Source organism: Sciurus vulgaris (genome assembly GCF_902686455.1).
Source record: "Sciurus vulgaris genome assembly, chromosome: 3".
NCBI classification, from domain to species: domain Eukaryota; kingdom Metazoa; phylum Chordata; class Mammalia; order Rodentia; family Sciuridae; genus Sciurus; species Sciurus vulgaris.
The window spans coordinates 621,246-639,587 of NC_136463.1; the positions used below are offsets into that span (position 1 = coordinate 621,246).

The 18,342-nt window shown below is 59.4% G+C and overlaps 1 protein-coding gene across 1 annotated transcript; it reads left to right on the forward strand.

Moving 5' to 3' along the window:
- Positions 1 to 149: 149 nt before the first annotated feature.
- OGFOD3 (2-oxoglutarate and iron dependent oxygenase domain containing 3) lies at positions 150 to 17,626 on the forward strand. The gene is made up of 9 exons (XM_079131040.1): positions 150 to 281; positions 2,471 to 2,691; positions 5,331 to 5,406; positions 6,307 to 6,349; positions 8,438 to 8,502; positions 8,947 to 9,003; positions 11,293 to 11,446; positions 13,432 to 13,555; positions 17,265 to 17,626. The coding sequence occupies exons 1-9, from the start codon at positions 208 to 210 to the stop codon at positions 17,399 to 17,401; spliced, it is 951 nt and encodes a 316-aa protein (XP_078987166.1). The 5' UTR covers positions 150 to 207; the 3' UTR covers positions 17,402 to 17,626.
- Positions 17,627 to 18,342: the final 716 nt, after the last annotated feature.

The window sequence follows — 18,342 nt, forward strand, 5'->3', positions numbered from 1 at the left end:
GGACCCAGCTGCCCCAGGTGCGCCGCGCGGCCGAGGAGCCGGCCCCGCCCCGCCGCTCGGCCGCCGATTGCTCGCGTCTGGCCGCAGCCCCGGAGGATCGCCGAGCGCGTCGCTCCCGCCTCGCCGCACCGCCTCGCTCCCTGCCGAGGCGCTCGCCCCGTGCTCGACGACTCCCGCGTCTGTCGGGCTCCGCGGCAGCCTGGCCCGATGGCTCCTCAGCGGAGGGGCGCGCCCAGGGCGGCCGAGAACAGCGGCGCCGCTGTGCGCCGGCGCCCAAGCAGGTACCCGGGAGTGCGAGCGCCGAAGGCCTTGGGCGAGGGGCGGGACCAATCGGAACGGGGGCGGGCCTAACCGCGGGGGGCGGGCCCTGAGCGAGGTGGGCGGGGCCTAGGCGGCCTGGCACGGTGGGCGGACCCACCTGGGCGTGGCCTGCGGCATCCTGCGGACCGGTAGCCGCGGTCCACGTGACTGCGGGTTCAGGGCTCAGGGCGCGCGTCCTGCAGGAAGCTCCTAGTACCGCCTTAATGCGCCCCAGCCCGACGCAGATTCGCTGTCACTGGAGCAACGTCCTTAGCCCCAGTGACCCGCAGACTTGCAGGCCAGGCCTCCCTGCAGCGGTGCTGGCTTTCTCACCCTGATGTCCCAGCCTTTCCCACCTTACCAAAACCGGCTTGCAGGTTGCCGGAACCTTCACCGTATTCCTGGATCCCTGTCTCGGGATGGATTCCGTAGGTACAGGCAGCACGGCCTGAGAGTGTGTCCCCAGTCACCTCAAAACTGCTTTCCATGCCTTTCTTTGGCCCAGAACTTCCGTATGGACCCCTGCAGGTTTCTGTACCTCCTCAGTGCTCCTAGTAACAACTCGTGGATGTACTGAGGAAATGTCAGGGTGGACGTTTAAAGTGCAAACCCCCGGGAGGCAGGTGTAGCTCAGTGGGAGAGCGCTTGTCTAGCTGGAGGCCCCGGAGAAAACAGCAAGCTGGAAGTGGAGGCACTCACCTGCAATCCCAGCGACACAGGAGGCAGAGACAGGAGGATCTCAAGTGCCAGACCAATCTGGGCAAATAAGTGAGACACTGTCTCAAAATGAAAATGATAAAAGGCTGGGGACGTAGCTCAGCGTAGAGACCCTGGGCTCAGTCCCCCGTGCCACAGACTGGGAGAGCTCCACACATGAGCAACCCAGAAGATTCCGTGCCAGGGCAGCGAGAGAGTAGTGGGGAGCAGCATCCTCAGCCCTTTTTTATTTATTTATTTTTGAAACAGTGTCTCACCAAGTTGCTTAGTGCCCCTCTAAGTTGCTGAGGCTGGTTTTGAACTTGTGCTCCTCCTGCCTCAGCCTCCCAAGCTCCTGGGATTGCAGGCATGCGCCAGACGCCTGGCTTATTCATGTGTGACTGGTGCTTTTCACCTGTGTGTAAAGGTGAATTCCCTGTGGTGTGTTCGTATATGCACCTGACATGAGTTAAGAAGTCCCCAGCCCATCCTCTAACTCTGCCTCTCCATCTCCTTCTTCAGTGAGTCTTATTTCACTTAGCATGATATTCTCCATTTCCATCCATTTACCAGCAAATGCCATAATTTCATTCTTTTATTATGACTGAATAGAATGCCATTGAGCATATATACCAGAGTTTCTTAATCCATTCATCTATCGATGGTCACCTGGGCTGATTCCATAATTTAGCTATTGTGAATTGTGCTGCTATAATTACTGAGGTGGCTGTATTGCTGTAGTATGCCAATTTTAGATCTTTGGGGAAAACACCAACGAGTGGGATAGCTGGGTCATATGGTGGTTCCATTATTAGTTTTGTTGTTGTTTTTTGGTACCCAGGATTGGACTCAGGGGCACTGGACTACTGAGCCACCTCCCCAGCCCTATTTTGTGTTTTATTAGAGACTTCGCTAAGTTGGTGAGGCTGGCTTTGAACTCATGATCCCCCTGCCTTAGTCTCCTGAGCTGCTGGGATTACAGGTGTGCACCACCGTGCCCGGCTCCATCACTAGTGTCTTGAGGAGTGTCCAGACCGCTCCAGAGGGGCAGTGCCGGGCACAGTCCCACGCACAGGTGTCCCTTTCTTCCTGTAGCCCCCCAGCTTTTGTTGTTGTCTGTGTTCTTGATTGTTACCATTCTGGTGCACTTGTTTGTTTGGTATTTGCACAATCAGAGAGGGCCGGGGACTCGAACCTGGATCTCCAGGATGAGAGTCAGGCACTCTACGTGAGGGGCTATACGGCCAGCACTGATTGTTACCATTCTGACTGGGCGAGGTGGAGCCTCGGCGGCTTTGATTGCCTTTCCCTGATTGCGAGAGCTGTTCGACATTTTTCCATCTGTTTGTTGGGACGAGCTCACGGTAGGAGAGGCAGCCTGGTACAGCCTGCATGACCTGCTCTCTGCTCTCGCCTGCACTCCCAGCATGTGCAGCCATGGTCTGGTGACGGTGGTTGTGTTTTCTGTTCCCAGCGCCAAGAAGGACCGGGTGCTGCGGGAGTCGTGGAGGGAAGCATGGCTGAGGGTTGCAGGCCTGGTGGCTGGCCTCGTGCTGGCTGCCCTCCTGCTCTGGAGCAGCCTGGGGACCGAGGATGGCGTGGCTGAGGTCCTGGCCCATCGTGGTGAGGTCCTGGCAGGCAGATTCATTGAGGTGCCCTGCTCTGAAGACTATGATGGCCACCGGAGGTTTGAAGGTACCGTGCCGCCAGCCCCATGGTGGTTCTTGGGAGCAGCAGCCTGCTGTGCACTGTGGTGCTGCCTTTGCTGGACCGATGGGTGGCTCAGGCCACTAGCTGCAGGGCAGCAGGCGATCTTCCCTTCCGGTTGGCCAGCCCTGCCTGGCCTGGGTGCAAAGCCGGTGGTGGTTGTGGCAAACTGGGAGTCCAGTGGTGCCTCTGTGGTGAAGTCACAGATGTGGCAAGATGGGGATGAGAAACTCAAGGCCAGAAAGTATGCAGAAACCATGAAAAGAAGGCCCTTGGCAGAGGTCCCACCCTGACAGGCTGTCCAGCCCAGGCTCAACACAAAGGAGCAACCAGCACCATGGGAGGCTGGAGAGGAGCAGGGTCCAGAGGAACCCTGGCACAGCCAGCATCAGGGTATGGCAGTCAGCACCCTGGAGAGCACACACCAGGGCTGGCCACACCGGGCTGTGACTTCTCTGACTGCTGCATGTTCCTGAATGTTCTGCACCACGCACATGTGCTCTCAGTTTTTAAACCTAGCTTACAGGATTAGCTTTTTAGCATAGAATTCATTATTTTTTATTAAAAGAAGTATTTTTTGAAGTAGTAGAGATTAAACCCAGGAGTACTTTACCTCTGAGCCACATTTCAGCCCTTAATTTTTATTTTGAGACAGGGTCTTGCTAAGTTGCTGAGGCCGGCTTCCAACTTGTGATCCTCCTGCTTCCGCCTCCTGAGTCACTGGGGTTACAGGCAAGTGCCACCATGTCTGGCAAAAAAATAAATAAATAAATAAATAAAATTAAGTTCAAATCAATGCCTTGGACTTGAACTGAGAAAATATTGCCAAGTTCTTCCATGAGGGGGCGCTGTTGTAATGCACATGAACTGGGAGCTCCTGCCACCTAGCAAGATGAAAGTAGGGTGCTTTGTTGGCAGGGCATCTACAGAGGAAGGTCAATGAAATGACCTCTGAGGTCAGTGGAGTGAAGGTCCCCCATCATCCTGTTGCTGTGTGTCTTAAGACTCTTCTCTCTGACATCCCAGTTTCAAAAATAATTTTGTTTTGTGGTGTGGGGATTGAACCCAGATCGCAAGCTAGGTAAGCACTCTAGCGCTTGGGTGTGTGTCTATCACTCCCTTCCTCCTAGTAGTGTGGATTGAACCAGGGGTACTCTGTCACTCAGCCGCACCTTCTACCCTTCTTATTTTTTATTTTCAGAGTCTTGGTAAGTTGCCAAGGCTGGCCTCCAACTTGTGATCCTCCTCTCTCAGCCTCCTGAGTCCCTGGTACCACTGCTCCTGGCTATACTTTTAAATTTTAAAAGTTCATAGGGCCAGGACTGGGGTTGTGGCTCAGTGGTAGAGTGCTTGCCTAGCATGTGTGAGGCACTGGGTTCAATTCTCAGCATCACATAAAAATAAATGAATAAAATAAAGGTGCATCAACAACTACAATAAATAAATAAATAAATAAATAAATAAATAAATAAAAAGTTAATAGGGCCAGATGTGGCAAGGGAATTGCAAGTTTGAGGTGAGCCTCAGCAATTTAGCGAAACCTTCAGCAACTTAGCAAGACTCTATCTCAAAATAAAAAATAAAAAGGGCAGGGGATGTGGCTCAGTGGTTAGGTGCCCCGGGTTGGATTATCCCTTACAAGTCCATGTAAGAACTTCATAAAGGGCAGAGGAAGGCCCTGCAGGCCTGAGCCCTGGTCCTGCTGCTGGGCGAGTGGTCCCTGGATGGCGGCTCCATCTCTAAGCTTTAGGCTTACTTCAGACTTACTTCCAAGCAGGAAGAAGGAAAGAGAAACAACCGGCAGATTGTGGCCTGTGCAGTGTGTCCTTGGGCTGCCCACCCGGCCCAGGGAGCTGCCCAACAGGCAGATTGTGGCCTGCGCAGTGTGTCCTCGGGCTGCCCACCCGGCCCAGGGAGCTGCCCCGCGTTTGCTGCCAGAACACAGGGACTGATGGCCTGTTGGGCTCCTGTCTGATGCACTCCTGCGCCCGGGCCCACCCACCTCCACTCTGACTCCTGTCCACCCCGGCCCCATCCCACTCTGACCCCTGTCCACCCTGACCCTGTCCACCTTGGCCCCTGTCCACCCTGACCCCTGTCCACCTTGGCCCCTGTCCACCCTGACCGCTGTCCACCCTGCTCCCCTCTGCCATGACCCTGGCCCCCGAGTTCTCAGTCCCCCCTCAGCTCTGCAGGTCCCCAGGTGAGGAGAGGCAGAGGGACTTGGGAATGCCGTGGCCCTAGGGTGGTGTGGCTGGGATTAGGAGCTCGCTAGCTGGTCCTGGAGGGCTTCCTGGGGAGCCGGAGTGCCAGCCCTGTGGTCAGTGCAGCTCAGGAACACAGTTGCTGCGAGTGTGGGGACACCCCTGGCCTCCCAGGGGCTGGGGACAGTGGCAGATGCCTCTAGGTCAACCTGTCCAGCACAGGCCGCTGGACGCCAGGATGCCCATGATGGAGCTGAGACTGCAGGTGCGTTTACACGGAGGGGCATGTGGCTTATCAGAAGTTCACCTTTTAGTGGTGCGTTGGTCACCGGCCACCCCAGACCTATAGAGGGGTCTTGCCAGCCATTGTCCTGGGACAGTGGCTTTGGAACCCATCACCTGACCCTGTCTGTTGCCCTCTAGGCTGCACCCCCAGGAAGTGTGGCCGGGGCGTCACTGACGTTGTCATCACCCGGGAGGAGGCGCAGCGTCTTCGCAGGTACCTGGTGCCACAGCGCTCTGTCCAGGTGCCCTGGTCAGGGTAGGAGGTGGGCAGAGGCAAGACAGTTCAGCAGTCAGTCAGCGTTTCTCACTGCTTTCAAGGGCAGAGGCCTGGTTACTTGCTTCCCACGAGCCAAGTCCACCACCCTGGGTGTCCTTGCTGACCTCCTCTCTGGGGCAGCTTGCCCACAAGCCATCCTGTCTGGAGACTGCTCCCCCAGCTTTGGGGGAGGGTCACTAAATCCTTCCCACTGTCTGCTCAAAATCGGCCCGGTTTTGTCTCCAGCAGACTTCGCCCTGCTAAAAATCACCTGTTGGAAGCAGTTGGTGCTTTTAAACAAAGTCTTGAAAGAAAGCTTTGATTTTCTGACCAGCTGTTCAGACTGAGTGTGTGAAGGGGCAGTTGGCCCTGGAGGCCCATCTCGGTCCCACATAGTGTCCTGCTGAGATTCCCAGCAGGGATCCTCACCTCCCACTATATTCTCCTGCTCCTTGGGGATTACTGATGTTTACTGAGGGATCGTAGTCCCTGGGTGACCTCAAAATGTCCATCAAAGCTGCTAATTTTTGATAGGGGCCCTCTCTGGTCCAGCGTGCTAATGGGCGGTCTTTGCCTCCCCACCCTGCAGGGCCTCTTCCCCTCCTGAGCTGTGGTCACCCAAGCCTGACCCGCCTGGGAGCAGTTCAGTTGGGTCCACCAAGGCTCCCGAGGTGCCTCTGGCTCCGGGGCGCTAAGCCCTGCTGTCCCGAGAGCAGGGCGGCGGTGGCGTGCTCCATCAGCTCAGAGGGCGGAGCATTCTAGCCCAGGGACTGGTCCAGATCATGTTGATCCGAGTTCTTAGATACCTTACACCCAATTCCAGTCACTGATCGTGGTCTAAAACCATTTTCCCCACAGCATAGCCGCAAAGGGACTCGCGCTGGGCGGATCCGACGGAGGGGTGAGTTGGCTGCGTCTCCTGCCCCACTTCTCTCTTTGCTTTTAACTTTGCTCTCCCCGGGTGGGGTGGGGGAGGCGCTGGGTGACAGAGTCCTCTCAGTGACCCCACCTGCAGGCAGGCTGGCGTGGGTCCTCCACCGTGTCTCCAGCACTGACCATGACAGATGCTCTTGATGGGCACTTGGTGGCACCAGGTGTTGGGACGACAGCGTCCCTGCCTTGTGGCTGCCTCTTCAGGGCGTGTCCTAGCTGGCTCAGCTCGTGCTGGCCTTGTAGACCCTGGGGTGGGATGGGAGAGTCAGCAGTGCGCAGGGCCGGTGACAGGCGTGGGGCAGGAGCACATGGAGCTGCAGGAGAAGCTGGGCCCACTGAACAGAAGGTGCTCAGGTGACGGCCACCCTCAAGCCCGAGGCTCCGCAGGCTCCCTGTGGGGCCTGTCAGCCACTACGTGAGGCTGCAGGGATCAGTTCCCCAGAGGTGTGTCCACCTGGAACCTCTATATGTGACCAGGTTTGGAAAGAGGGTCTTTGCAGATGTAAGATTGGGAGATGAGGTTATCCTGGATTATCAGGGTGGGCCCTGAACCCCAGGACGGGTGTCCTTATAAGATGGAGGCAGAGGGAGGCTGGGAAGGAGGAGAAAAAGGCCTGAAGCTGGATGCAGAGCTTGGAGTGATGAAGCCACAACTAAGGGGTACACAGGGCCCCCAGGCTGGAAGGACCAGGAAGGACCTTCCCCAGGAGTCCTTAGAGCGGGTGCAGCTCTGCGACACCCTCATTTCCGACGTCAGCCTCCAGGAGCGAGAGAACAAGGTTTAAGCCTTCAGTGTGGGTTCCTCAGCCTCAGCAATGTCAGGAGCTAGCCGCAGCTTCGTGGCTCTGTCCTGTGACAGGCAGCTGCTGGACATCAGCCACTGCATCTGGTGCTTGGCATGCGGCACTGTCTCGGGGTCAGGCCTCCTGTGTGTTGGGTGGTGAGTTTGAGTTGTGGTCACTGTGCACCTGAGACATCTTGGAAGATTAGTTTCAGAGTACTTCTGTGACCGTCTGCACAACCGTCCGCAGTCCTGTCCCTTTATCTTAGCTCAGTCCAGCTGGGGGTTACGAAGCCCCACACCTGTCGCCGGCCCTGCGCACTGCTGACTCTCCCATCCCACCCCAGGGTCTACAAGGCCAGCACGAGCTGAGCCAGCTAGGATGCGCCCTGAAGAGGCAGCCACAAGGCAGGGACGCTGCTGCCCAGCACCTGGTCCCCTCTCTCTCCTGGGCCTCCCTGTGGGCTCATCATTCACCCAGTTAGTCAGGCTGTAAGTTCAGTGAGTGTTTATTCAGCCTCCGTTGCATTTACACCCTGGCCAGTCAGTTGCGTTTACACCCTGGCCAGTCACTGTAGCCCTGAGGAGAGGGATGCACACAGGTGGGGTGAGAGTGGTCGGCACTGGTGGCCGCTCCAGAATGGGAAGGACTCTGAGACAGGTGGCCAGGGGCATGGCCCAGCCAGTCTGCGAGGTGTCCATCCAGGAGCCATGAGCACCTGAGCCAGTGTGCATAGAGCTCCACTGCACCAGCCCCGGCCAGAGCAGCCCTGGACACTGTGAGGAGGATGGCATGTGCATGCAGTGGACGCCCCAGCAGCAAGATGGAGCAAGCTGTTGGCATGGCAACAGCAAGGCTTCCCCTGGTGCTGGGATGAGGGAGCGTCCAGACGATGGCAGTGGCCCACAAGGGCTGCAGGGCACCTCGGGGTGAAGGGCACGTCCGCTCTCTGGTCCTGAGTGTCCATGGAGTGCGCAGGCTGGGACTTACCTGTGCACCCATGTTTCACATGCACCCAGTTGAATGGGGCCACTGCCCTGCAGAGCTGCAGAAGGGAGGGAAGGGGAGAGAAGGAGCAGGAGCGCGGACGGGAGGCATGCACGGAGGCTTCCGGGAAACACCACCGCGGTCCCTAGAGCATCAGGAGTGAGTGGATGTGTTGGTCAGGGAGCCGTCTCGAGGCAGGGTTAGGACGTTGCCCAGGGAGTGGGCTGCTGGTTTGGCTGGCAGCTTCCACGGCGGCCGCCGACCCACCCCACGGGTTTCTCTCCCAGGCGTCTGTCCTGGACCTGCACTCCGGAGCCCTGTCTATGGGGAAGCACTTCGTGAACCTGTACAGGTGAGGCCGGAGGGGTACTCCTGGCATGTTCACCGGGGCTGCAGCAGTGGGAGCAGCTTGGTTCCCTGGGGTGGGGGTCTGCCCAGGTCCTTGTCCAGGAGCCTTGGGGGCAGTGGGGTCCTGTCATGTCACGGTGTGTGCTGACAAGAGAACCAGGCCTGCAGAGGCCGTGGGCCGGGGCTGGAGGCAGAGGGGCCTGAGAGGCCCAGGGACTTTCCCAGCCTCGCCCAGTGTCCCTCACCTCCAGCAGCGGTTTCTCTCCCTCCTCTCCTGCCCCCTTCATTTTCTATGTCCCAGGATTATTTTAGGGACGGAGTTGCTGCAGGATACCCAGGTTCTCTTCTAGGGACTTGCCGTTGAGCTTGAGGAAAGCCTGACCTCAACGCACACAAGGAAAAGACTAGTGAGCTGTCACCTTTGCTGACGGCCTTTTTTTTTTCACAGATACTTTGGGGATAAGATACAGACGGTCTTCTCTGAAGAGGACTTCCAGTTGTACCAGTAAGGAGGAGGGGCCGGGCGCTCTGGCAAAGGTGGATGAGGGGCCGGGTGGCAGGAGGACGCTCGGCCAGCGGTGCCTGGTCCAGGGCCTGGCTGGGGGCAGCGCTCCTGGCAGAGTGGCAGTCCCCATCCTGCAGGGCAGCTCATCCACCTGCAGCTCCCAAACGTGAGCCTGTGGCAGTCACCAGACCCTGAGGGCTGTAGGAATCTGCAGGGGGTCCCACAGCCCTCCCCAGAGCGGGCCCCAGGGTCCAGGACGCAATGGTGTTGCTCCCTGGAACGTTCCCGCCTGCATGCCTTCCTGAGGTGCCTCCTGTACACTTGTGGCCCCAGCCCGTAACCACAGGGCCACGGCACCCTCAGCCTGCTTCCTGGAACAGCCGGCACTCCACCTGCACTTGTCCCAGGAAACGGCCACTCAGGGAAGCCTAGGCCAGGGTCCAGGATGCAGGTGAAGGGCTTGGTTGACTGAGTAAACTCTAGTCTAGCAGAAACCCCATCATCGGAGGACTGTGTGAGCCAGCAGGTGCCTGGCTCCCATGTGAGGGCCCTGTGCTTAGTCCACCCAGGGCCCAGCCCGTGACAGTCCTCAGATGACCAGTTTATTTTATCCATTCTGCTTATTGCTAGTGTGCATAAACTTGCTTGCATGGAAAGTGTGCAGTAACATTTTGATGTTTTTCAGTTCAAAATTTGTGAGACACAGTGAACGCCCAGAGCGAGGGGAATAGGGTCAAGAGTCACGGGCGTGGGTCCTCCAGGCCTGCAGAGAGCAGCTGGGGAGCTGTCACGGGACTGCCGCGGGACCCCTTGGCATCCCACGCGGAACCTGGGACAGCTGCAATGCAGGGGAGCTGTCTGTGTGCTACAGCAGCAACAGGGCAGTCCCAGAGAGCCTCCTGGGTCACTGTGCTGGGGCCGGGCGCTGTGTTCAGCCAGGATGCAGGCCCCCCACGGAGGCTCCGTGCCCTCCAGTTTGCCTGGCTGCTTGAGGGAGGCGTGGGAGAGGCCAGTCCCCCAGGTCGAGTCCAGGGTTTCCTCACTGCCATTCCTCAGGTGAACATCGGAGGGTTCGTGGGGTCCTCCGAGCAGAAGCACGTACCCTCTGTGTGCAGCTGGCAGCGCTGGCCCTTGGGCACAGCCAGCAGCCACCATGACGGACACTGAGAAGCGGTGCCCTGAGATGGAAGGGGCGGGTGACATTGGCGTTGGCTGGACCAGCCAGGAGATGCCTGCACCTGCAGGGGCCAGGGCTTGCTGACGGAAGCAGGACATTGCCCTGCCCTGAACACGCGTGTACCACGCAGCGAGTCCAGGGAGCGTGGCACATGTCCGCGAACTCTGTTGATGCCCACGTTGGAGGAGCAGCTGGGTCTGGAGACGCTGTCAGGACTGCGTGCGGCTCACTCAGGCTAGATCGCTTGGAACACAGTCAGCTCCTGCTTTTATGTGTGCGTGTGGGCAGCACACGTGGGCATGCAAGTCAGCATGCATACGTGCATGCACACGTGTGCACATGCAGGTATGTGTGCACAAAGCAGGAGTGTGTATCGTGTAGCTGTGCATGTGTTGTGCGAGTGTATGTGTGCATGTGCTGCACATGGGTTTATATGAAGTGCAAAGGTGTGTGAGTAGAAAAGTATGTGCGTGTGTGGGTGTGAGTTCAGGTAGGCCAGTGTGCATGTGGGTACCTAGTTGTGCAGGAGTGTGTGTGTGTGCCTGGATGTGCAGGCAGGGGTGTGTATGTGTGTGTGTATATGTGCCTGGGTGTGCAGGCAGGGGTGTGTGTGTGTGTATGTGTGCCTGGGTGTGCAGGCAGGGGTGTGTGTGTGTGTGTGTGTGTGTGCCTGGGTGTGCAGGCAGGGGTGTGTGTGTGTGTGTGTGTGCCTGGGTGTGCAGGCAGGTGTGTGCAGGTAGAGATGTCAGCAGGTGTCCTGGACACGTGAGAGGCACAGGTGAGCCTTTCCACCCCACTCGCTCTCTGGCACCCAGGATCAGCTCCTGGACCTCTGACTGCTTGGAGCATCGACACTGGTCAGCTGCACCCAGGAGGCCCGGTCGCGGCGTGGGTGCTGATGTGGTGTCTGCGGCTGCGGGCGTGGGGCTCGCAGCGGGCTCCCCGCAGGCTGGAGGACCTGGTCCGCAGGCCCCAGCTGTGTGGCGTCGCCCCTCGCTGCTGGGGCTGCGGGTGGCCGTTCTGCCTCCTCTGGTCTGAGCAGGCGCGGGGACCATGGAGAATCCCTGCCGACGGGGCCAGCTGCTCCTGAAGGCCACCCTGTGTCCTCGCAGGGACGTGCGGCAGAAGGTGCAGCTCACCATCGCCAAGGCTTTCGGCATCGGCGAGTCCTCGCTCTATCTGACGAAGCCCACGTTCTTCTCCCGCATAAACAGCTCGCAGGCCCGGACTGCCCACGATGAGTACTGGCACGCACATGTGGACAAGGTGGGGCCTGGGGCTGCCGGCCATGCCCGCCTCCTCCTTCCTGGCTGTGGGTGTGGCTTCGGGGCTTTGGGGCCTCTGCTCTGCAGGTCACACCTAAGTCTGACTGGTGCACTTGAGGGACAGTTTCTCAGGTGCTGGTGATGGGAGCACGAGGTTAGATGCTGCCCCCAGCTCCTGCCTCCCGGGCGCCTCCTGTGCGCCCTTTGCTCATGACACCTGTCCTCCGGCCCAGGTTCTGTATCCCTGTCTCCCCCTGCCCTGCCCTGCCTTGCCTTGCGTCCTCCTCTTTCTTCGCCCCTGCCCACCTGGTTCTGGCCCTGTGGAGGATTTCCCAGCCCCCCAGTCACAGTTGGCTGTGGTCTTGACCCTCTCTGCAAGTCCTCCCCTCCTGGACCCAGCAGCCTGAGGTTCCCTTCCAGCTTCTGGCCAGAGAGGAGTTCCCAGGTTCCGGCTGCAGGGGGCCCAGGGCAGGTCTGGCCACAGGGCCATTTCTAGGTCCTCCTCTAGGAATTGGTTCTTTCCAGAGGCTCTGTGGCCCCAGGCCCTTGGTCCACGCTGAGGTCTGCTTGCTGCGTCCCCAGCTGTGGGCTTGCGCACTGCATGTGGTTCTCTGGCAGTTGTGTGAGGGAAGTTCTGCAGGCAGTTCCCTGTGTCTCGGTTCTGCTGCTGGTGCTGAAGCAGTGAACCTCAGGGGACAGAGGGCACAGGAGTCCCCAGGCTGTGGCATTAGGCTTCTCTGGTGCCCAGCGGGCAGCAGTGGGGCTGGCATGGCTATGGGATGGCCCTTTCAGAAAGCCAGCACAACACGAGCTGTGGGAGACGCTCCTCCCCCTGGATCTTACTCTCCTGGCTTCTCCCCAGATCCAGCCACCTCCTTAGGGCAGGAGAACAGCCTTTCCCCAGGCCGCTCCTCTCCCAGCCCTCTGTGAGCCGTGTGTCGGAACCGAGCGGCATCGAGGGCTGGTGCTCCTGATGCCCACGGGCTCTGCGTCAGTGAAACACCTGGGTGAGGGCAGGGGCGCCCGCCTGCACCACAAAGCCACACCCAGGAGAGTGCATCCCCTTGTTCCGATGGAGCTAGTGCCATGACTTGTAGCCAGTGTGCTTCACTGAAGTCTGACGCTCTGAGTGGGTGTGCACCCCACCAGCCGCAACAGTGGAGTGTCGAGGCCCCGGTGAGGGAGGAGCAGCTCCATGCTCCCCAGCGGCCCCCTCGTGCCCAGCTGGCCGCGAGCTCCAGATCTGGGCTCCTTCTCCAGTGTCGCTTTTAGCAGTATAAAAGTGCACGAGAGGCTGTGCTCTATCGACTGCGCAGGCTCATACACATCTTCATTTGCCATTGTTTTTTCTTCCTGTTACTTAAACGAGGCAGCCGATGGCAGGTTGGATCCCAAAGCCCCCAGGTCCCTGCACAGCCGCACAGCCAGTGTGCCCCGACCCTGCCTTGCTCTCTTGATCTTATCATGTATCTTTTACCTCAATTTAAAAAGCAGTTTGGGGCAGGGCGGGGTGGTACATGCCTTTAATCCCTGTAACCCTGGAGGCCGAGGCAGGAGGGCTGCATGTTTGAGGCCAGCCCCAGCAACTTAGCAAAACCCTATCTCAAAATAAAAAATGAAAAGGGCTGTGGATGTGGTTCCGTAGTTGAGTGCCCAGGGTTCAATCCCCAGTTCTCCCCCCAAAAGTAAAAACGAGTAAGAAGTCTGGGCCTGCCCACACCTGAGGTCAGCGAAGCACTCTGCTCTGGCCCCGGGCCACCTGCAGGGCTGTGCCCCTGGTGGAACCCGCCCGCTGCTCCTTTGCCAGGCCTCCATGCTCTGCTGCGTCACCACTGCCCAGTTGCCTGGGTGCTCGGGGAGCCCCAGCAGACCACTGGGCTGTGGACTCTGGGTTTTTCTGGGCGGGAGCTGCCAGCCTAGGGCCAGGGCCTGTGCAGTCACGCTGCGGGAAGGGAAGCAGCTGAGGGCCATCCCGCTGCCCCGCAGGTGACCTATGGCTCCTTCGACTATACCTCACTGCTCTACCTCTCCGACTACCTGGAAGACTTCGGTGGCGGGCGCTTTGTGTTCATGGAGGAAGGGGCCAACAAGACAGTGGAGCCAAGAGCAGGTAGGACATGTGGGCTGGCGGGAGGCCAGGCCTGGACATGGGCCTTGGCCGGCTCAGTGACTGCCTGGCACCAGAGCACATGTGTGCTCTGGGCCATAGGTGGGCAGCTGCACTCGGGCAATGCTGCATTCGTGGGGTGCTGCTGTGTTTCACGCTTGGTGCTGGGGGTGTCCAGGTCCCCCTGCTGGTCATGACACCCAGGAGGCCAGTGTCTGCGGCCCGAGGCCCAGCAGGTCAGTGGCAGGGCCAGGCTGCTGGTGGCCTCACCATAGCACACAGGGTGCCCCTGCCCCCAGGGTGTGCCCTTCCCAAAGGGACGTGGAACTTAGGGTCAGGTGAAGCCTGTGTGATGCCCTGGTCCATCCCGCCCAGCACCAAGAGACCAGGGGGAACGCCGGAGGAGGCTACCATCTGAGTGGGGCGGGCCTCACTGCACTGGCAGCACGTGCCCCCTGGCTGGGAGGTGCAGCCCCTCCGCAGGGCACTGAAATCCCACCTGCCCACCAGCTGCCTCCCCGCTGCTCTCCCAGACCTGATGGCTGGAATACCCAGGCCGGCAGGGCAGGCGGCTCAGTCTGTGTCCTCGGTGAGATGAGCGGCACACGCGCGTGGCCTCGGTCCGTACTTCTGGTCAGGGCTCTGTACTGGGCGCTGTGCAGGGACAGGAATAGCTGGCCACGTGGGGCTGCGCCCTGTGAAGAGGCCTGCTTCCCGGCTGCGTGGGTGCTGTTCTCCAGGGGGCCGCGGTTTCAGCAGCAAGCCCAGACAGTTCACCTGTGGTGAGGCTTCTGATGATTTAAGTGGGTTTTGCAGCTCAGGCTGGAGGAGGAGGGCTCCCTGTGGGGGGTCCTGCAGTCTGTGTGGCTGCTGGTCACCTGTGTAGACAGGCACAGGCCCTGTGACCATAGGGCAGGGCTCTCCTGGCAGGTGCATCCTGGAGTCAGCGGACAGGACACGTGGCTCAGGAAGGAAAAGGAGCACCCGGTGGACATTTTTGCCCATAACTGTCTCTGGCAGGGAGGCAGCACGTCTCCTGCCACGGCTTGAACCTGACCTCAGAAGCTCCCAGAACCCCAGTCTCTGTCCTGAGCCCATCACCTGCCTCCCCATGTGGTCCACGGTGCCCCTGCCTGTCTGTGCTGCACCAGGCTGGCAAGCAGGAGGGGTGTGCTGGGCCAGGCCTGCCCTGGTGCTCACCCTGGGGTTCCCGTCACCCTTGCAGGCAGCTGCAGTCATAAAGCCAGCCCGTTTACGTGGGAAAGGTCAGCTGGGTCCTTCACTTGGGTCCTTTGGGTGCTGGTCACCAGCTCAGTGGGAGGCAGGCAGGTCCAGGGAAGCACTGTGTTGGGGTGAACGTGGGTGAAGCTGCAGGTGGGTGCTAGAGGGTCTCCTGAGGAGGCCTCACTGCAGGGGCAGAGCAGAGGGTCTCCCCCTCATGGTTGGGGGTTTGGACAAACACTGCTTCTCTTGCAGCATGGAGGTCATGGCGGAAGCTTCCAGACCGGCCCTGCCGTGTCCTGCTGCGGGTGAGGGAGGGCTGGGCCTTGCTCTTTGTTTGCTGTGGCCGGAGTTCCCTCTGCCTCACGGGCCTGCGTGCTGGTGGGATCCCGGTCTTTGCGTTCTGCGGCAGGGATCACCTCCCTGTTCAGTGTCGTCATGGGCTCCTCCTCAGGGACCTTTCCTCTGTACCCACACTCCTGATCTGTTGGCTGCCTCCTCCCTCCCTTGCCTACCCTCCCGTGGGCAGCCTGAGCTCTCCCCTGGCCATGGCATGGGCAGCACCTGACACAGCAAGGGGCCTGCCAAGCCCACTCCCCACAGGAGCCCAGCTCGGCCTGTGAGCACTTTTCCCCCTTTTTTGCACTGGGGGTTGAGCCCAGGGTGCCCTATTACTGAGCTGCATCCCCAGCCCTTTTTATGTTGAGACGCTCAATGGATGAATCTGGCCTGGAACCTGCAATCCTCCTGCCTCAGCCTCCCAAGCTGCTGGGGTTGTAAATGGGTCTTTGCTCCTGGCTCTGTGAGCACTCTGCCATCACCCCACAGTGGGCTTGGCATGGGCCTGCTCTCAAACCCAACACTGGTCTGCAGCCCCCATGCAGACCTCCCTCTCCACCCTCCACTGGGATTCTCAGGACATTCAGCTGACTCCATCCTGGCCTCACTCTTCGTTACCAGTTTGGCCAGATGTCCGTACGTCTGTCACAAGCAGTAGTGCAGCCAACCGGCCTGTTCCCCCAGAAGCTCAGTCATAGCACTTCTGTGGGAAAACCCAGAACTCATGCAGTGCAAGAGATTGTTTCCTAAAGTGAAGGGGTGGGTGAAGTGTTCACAGGACTTGTGAACATATAGCTCTGAAGCTTATTTTGCTTTTAAACATTTTAAGCATGAACCCAGTGCAGTGGCTCATGCCTGTAATCCCAACAACTCAGGATACTGAGGCAGGAGGATTGCAAGTTCTGGGCCAGCCTGGGCAACTTAGTGAGGCCCTCTCTCAAAATAAAAAATGAAAGAGCTGGGGATGTGGCTCAGTGGTAGTGTCCCTGGGTTCAATCACCAGTACCAGATAGATATGTAGACAGAGAGATAGATCGAACCCAGGGGCACTCAACCCCTGAGCCACATCCCCAGCCCTTTTTATATTTTTTTAGAGACATGGTCTTGCTGAGAGCCTTGATACATTGCTGAGTCTGGCTTTGAACTCGTGATCCTCCTGCCTCAGCCTCCTGAGCTGCTGGGATTACAGATGTGCACCATCAATGCTCGGCTTATATAATTGTGTTTTATGAAACCTGGATGGGATCACACAGATCAGCGGTCAGCAGTTCTGACCTTGAGTGGCAAATGTCAGTTTTCTTTGTAGGGAAAAGAGCAAGGAGCAGAGCCCGGGTTTGGGGTCTCCAGGTGACTCACTGCAAGGGCTCTGAGCTTAGCAAGGCCATTGGACAGGGTCATTGTCCCTCCGGTACAAGGGCCTGGCTTACACCCCAGGGAGGAGGCCAGGTCTGCTGTGCACTGATCTCCAGCTCTGCAGCTCTAGGCAGTCAGGTCGACCACACGGGCCCCAGGGTGCAGTGCTCCTGAGGAGACGTTCCTCTCCCCTTCAGGTTGCTGGAGTCACCGGCAGTGGCCTGAGGGGGTCTGGAGCCAGGCACGTGGCAGGCCACGCCCGGGAGTCTCAGTGAACTCCTGGGCTGCTCGCAGCCCACGCCTGCCAGCAGGGCCCTCTGGCGCTGCAGCAGACGGGCACAGAATGCTCTGGGAACACAGGCCTGCAAGGACGCCCAACTGGGGCCACGGGCTGTGGCCTGCCTTCCGGCCCTTTGGGCTTTGTCTCCACCTGAAGGGGCTGTGGGTGTCTGTGAGCAGCCTCTCTGGACGGTCAGCATTCACCCTCCGCGGTTGTTCTGCATTCTCCACACATGATTAGAAACCAGATCTTGAACCGCAGGCTGGAGGCTGCCGGGGGCCTGGAGGTGGGCCGACTGCTGGGTGGCCTGGGGGAGCGGCCTCTTCTGCGGTCTGCAGCTCCTTCCTGGACCGCCCGGCCACAGAAGCCCCTCACAGCCCATCCTTCCCTCTGGAGTGGGCGATGTTTCCACCTTGCCCCGCATCCAGCCAGGTTTATTAGTCAAGGCTGCTGTGTTATCGGAAGGCCCTGCTGGCCTCAGCTGTGGCCTCTGGTCACCTCTCTCTCTTTATCTCCCAGGGCGGGTCTCCTTCTTCACCTCAGGGTCTGAGAACCTGCACCGGGTGGAGAAGGTCCTCTGGGGCACCCGGTACGCCATCACCATCGCCTTCACCTGCAACCCCGACCACAGCATCGAAGACCCAGCATTCACGTAGCCGGTGGGGCCCTGGGATCACACCTGGGGCCTGTCCACATACCCTCCTCTTGGGAAGCAGCCATGGGCAGGTGGTGCTCCTGGGCCACCTGAGCATGTGCCCTGCCCCTGGGATCCAGCCCCTCCCTCTGCAGAGTGCCTTATGAATTATCCTCAGTCCTGATTTGCGGTGTTTTAGTCTTTTCATCTGTGAATAAATGGAGGAGCGGGTTTCCTCCTCATAAGCTCTGTGTGTTTGCTTTGGTGAGTGTTCCCAGCAAGCCCCGGGTGACTTCCCAGGAGAGGGATCCAGGGCCTGGGGAGAAGTCCCGTCTGCGAACAGGCAGATTCGTCTGCTTGGCCGGATCTAGTTTAGACACCGTCCTGGACTGTGGAGGACCCATCAGAGTGTGGGCAGACTTGATGGAAACAAAGCCCCACTCCCCAGAAGGTTCCAGTGAGCAGCGGCGTGCAGGTGGGTGGGCGTCTGATGTCCCCGGGGCCCTGAGCCTGTGCCTGTTGCCACCGGCTCAGTGTACCCCCAGGAGGCTCTGGGGGCCCTGTCCCCCTCCCAGGGCCTCCTGCCTGGCTGAGCTGTCTGCCTCTCCCTTCTTATCCAAGTGCCCCAGCCTTGCCCGTCAGAGCAGTGGTCAGACGAGCCCAACAGACCCCCATGGAGGAAGCCTGTGCTGAGCAGCACGTCCGTCAGCATCTGCCAGGGTCAGATGTGGTCCCACGTTGCTCCGTGTGGCCAGTTCTGGGCTTGGGCACCTTCCCCAGGAGAAGATCTGACCCCTCACCCAGCACCCCTGGGAGCCAGACTCTCCTCATCACCCTGACCCAGGATGCCTGGGAGGGACTGCTGGAACACCCCTCCTCTGCCTGAGCAGCATGACCATTGTGGCCAGGTGTCCCTGGAGCAGATGCCCTGATGCTGGAGGAGGAGGCCACTCTTGGCCCCCA

What these genes read in the sequence shown, in the direction of transcription:
- OGFOD3 (XM_079131040.1), top strand. Translation starts at nt 208, where the DNA reads ATGGCTCCTCAGCGGAGGGGCGCGCCCAGGGCGGCCGAGAACAGCGGC. An exon ending in GGCACGCACATGTGGACAAG is followed by an intron (nt 11,447 to 13,431) that starts GTGGGGCCTGGG and finishes GCTGCCCCGCAG; the next exon opens with GTGACCTATGGCTCCTTCGA. An exon ending in GACAGTGGAGCCAAGAGCAG is followed by an intron (nt 13,556 to 17,264) that starts GTAGGACATGTG and finishes TTTATCTCCCAG; the next exon opens with GGCGGGTCTCCTTCTTCACC.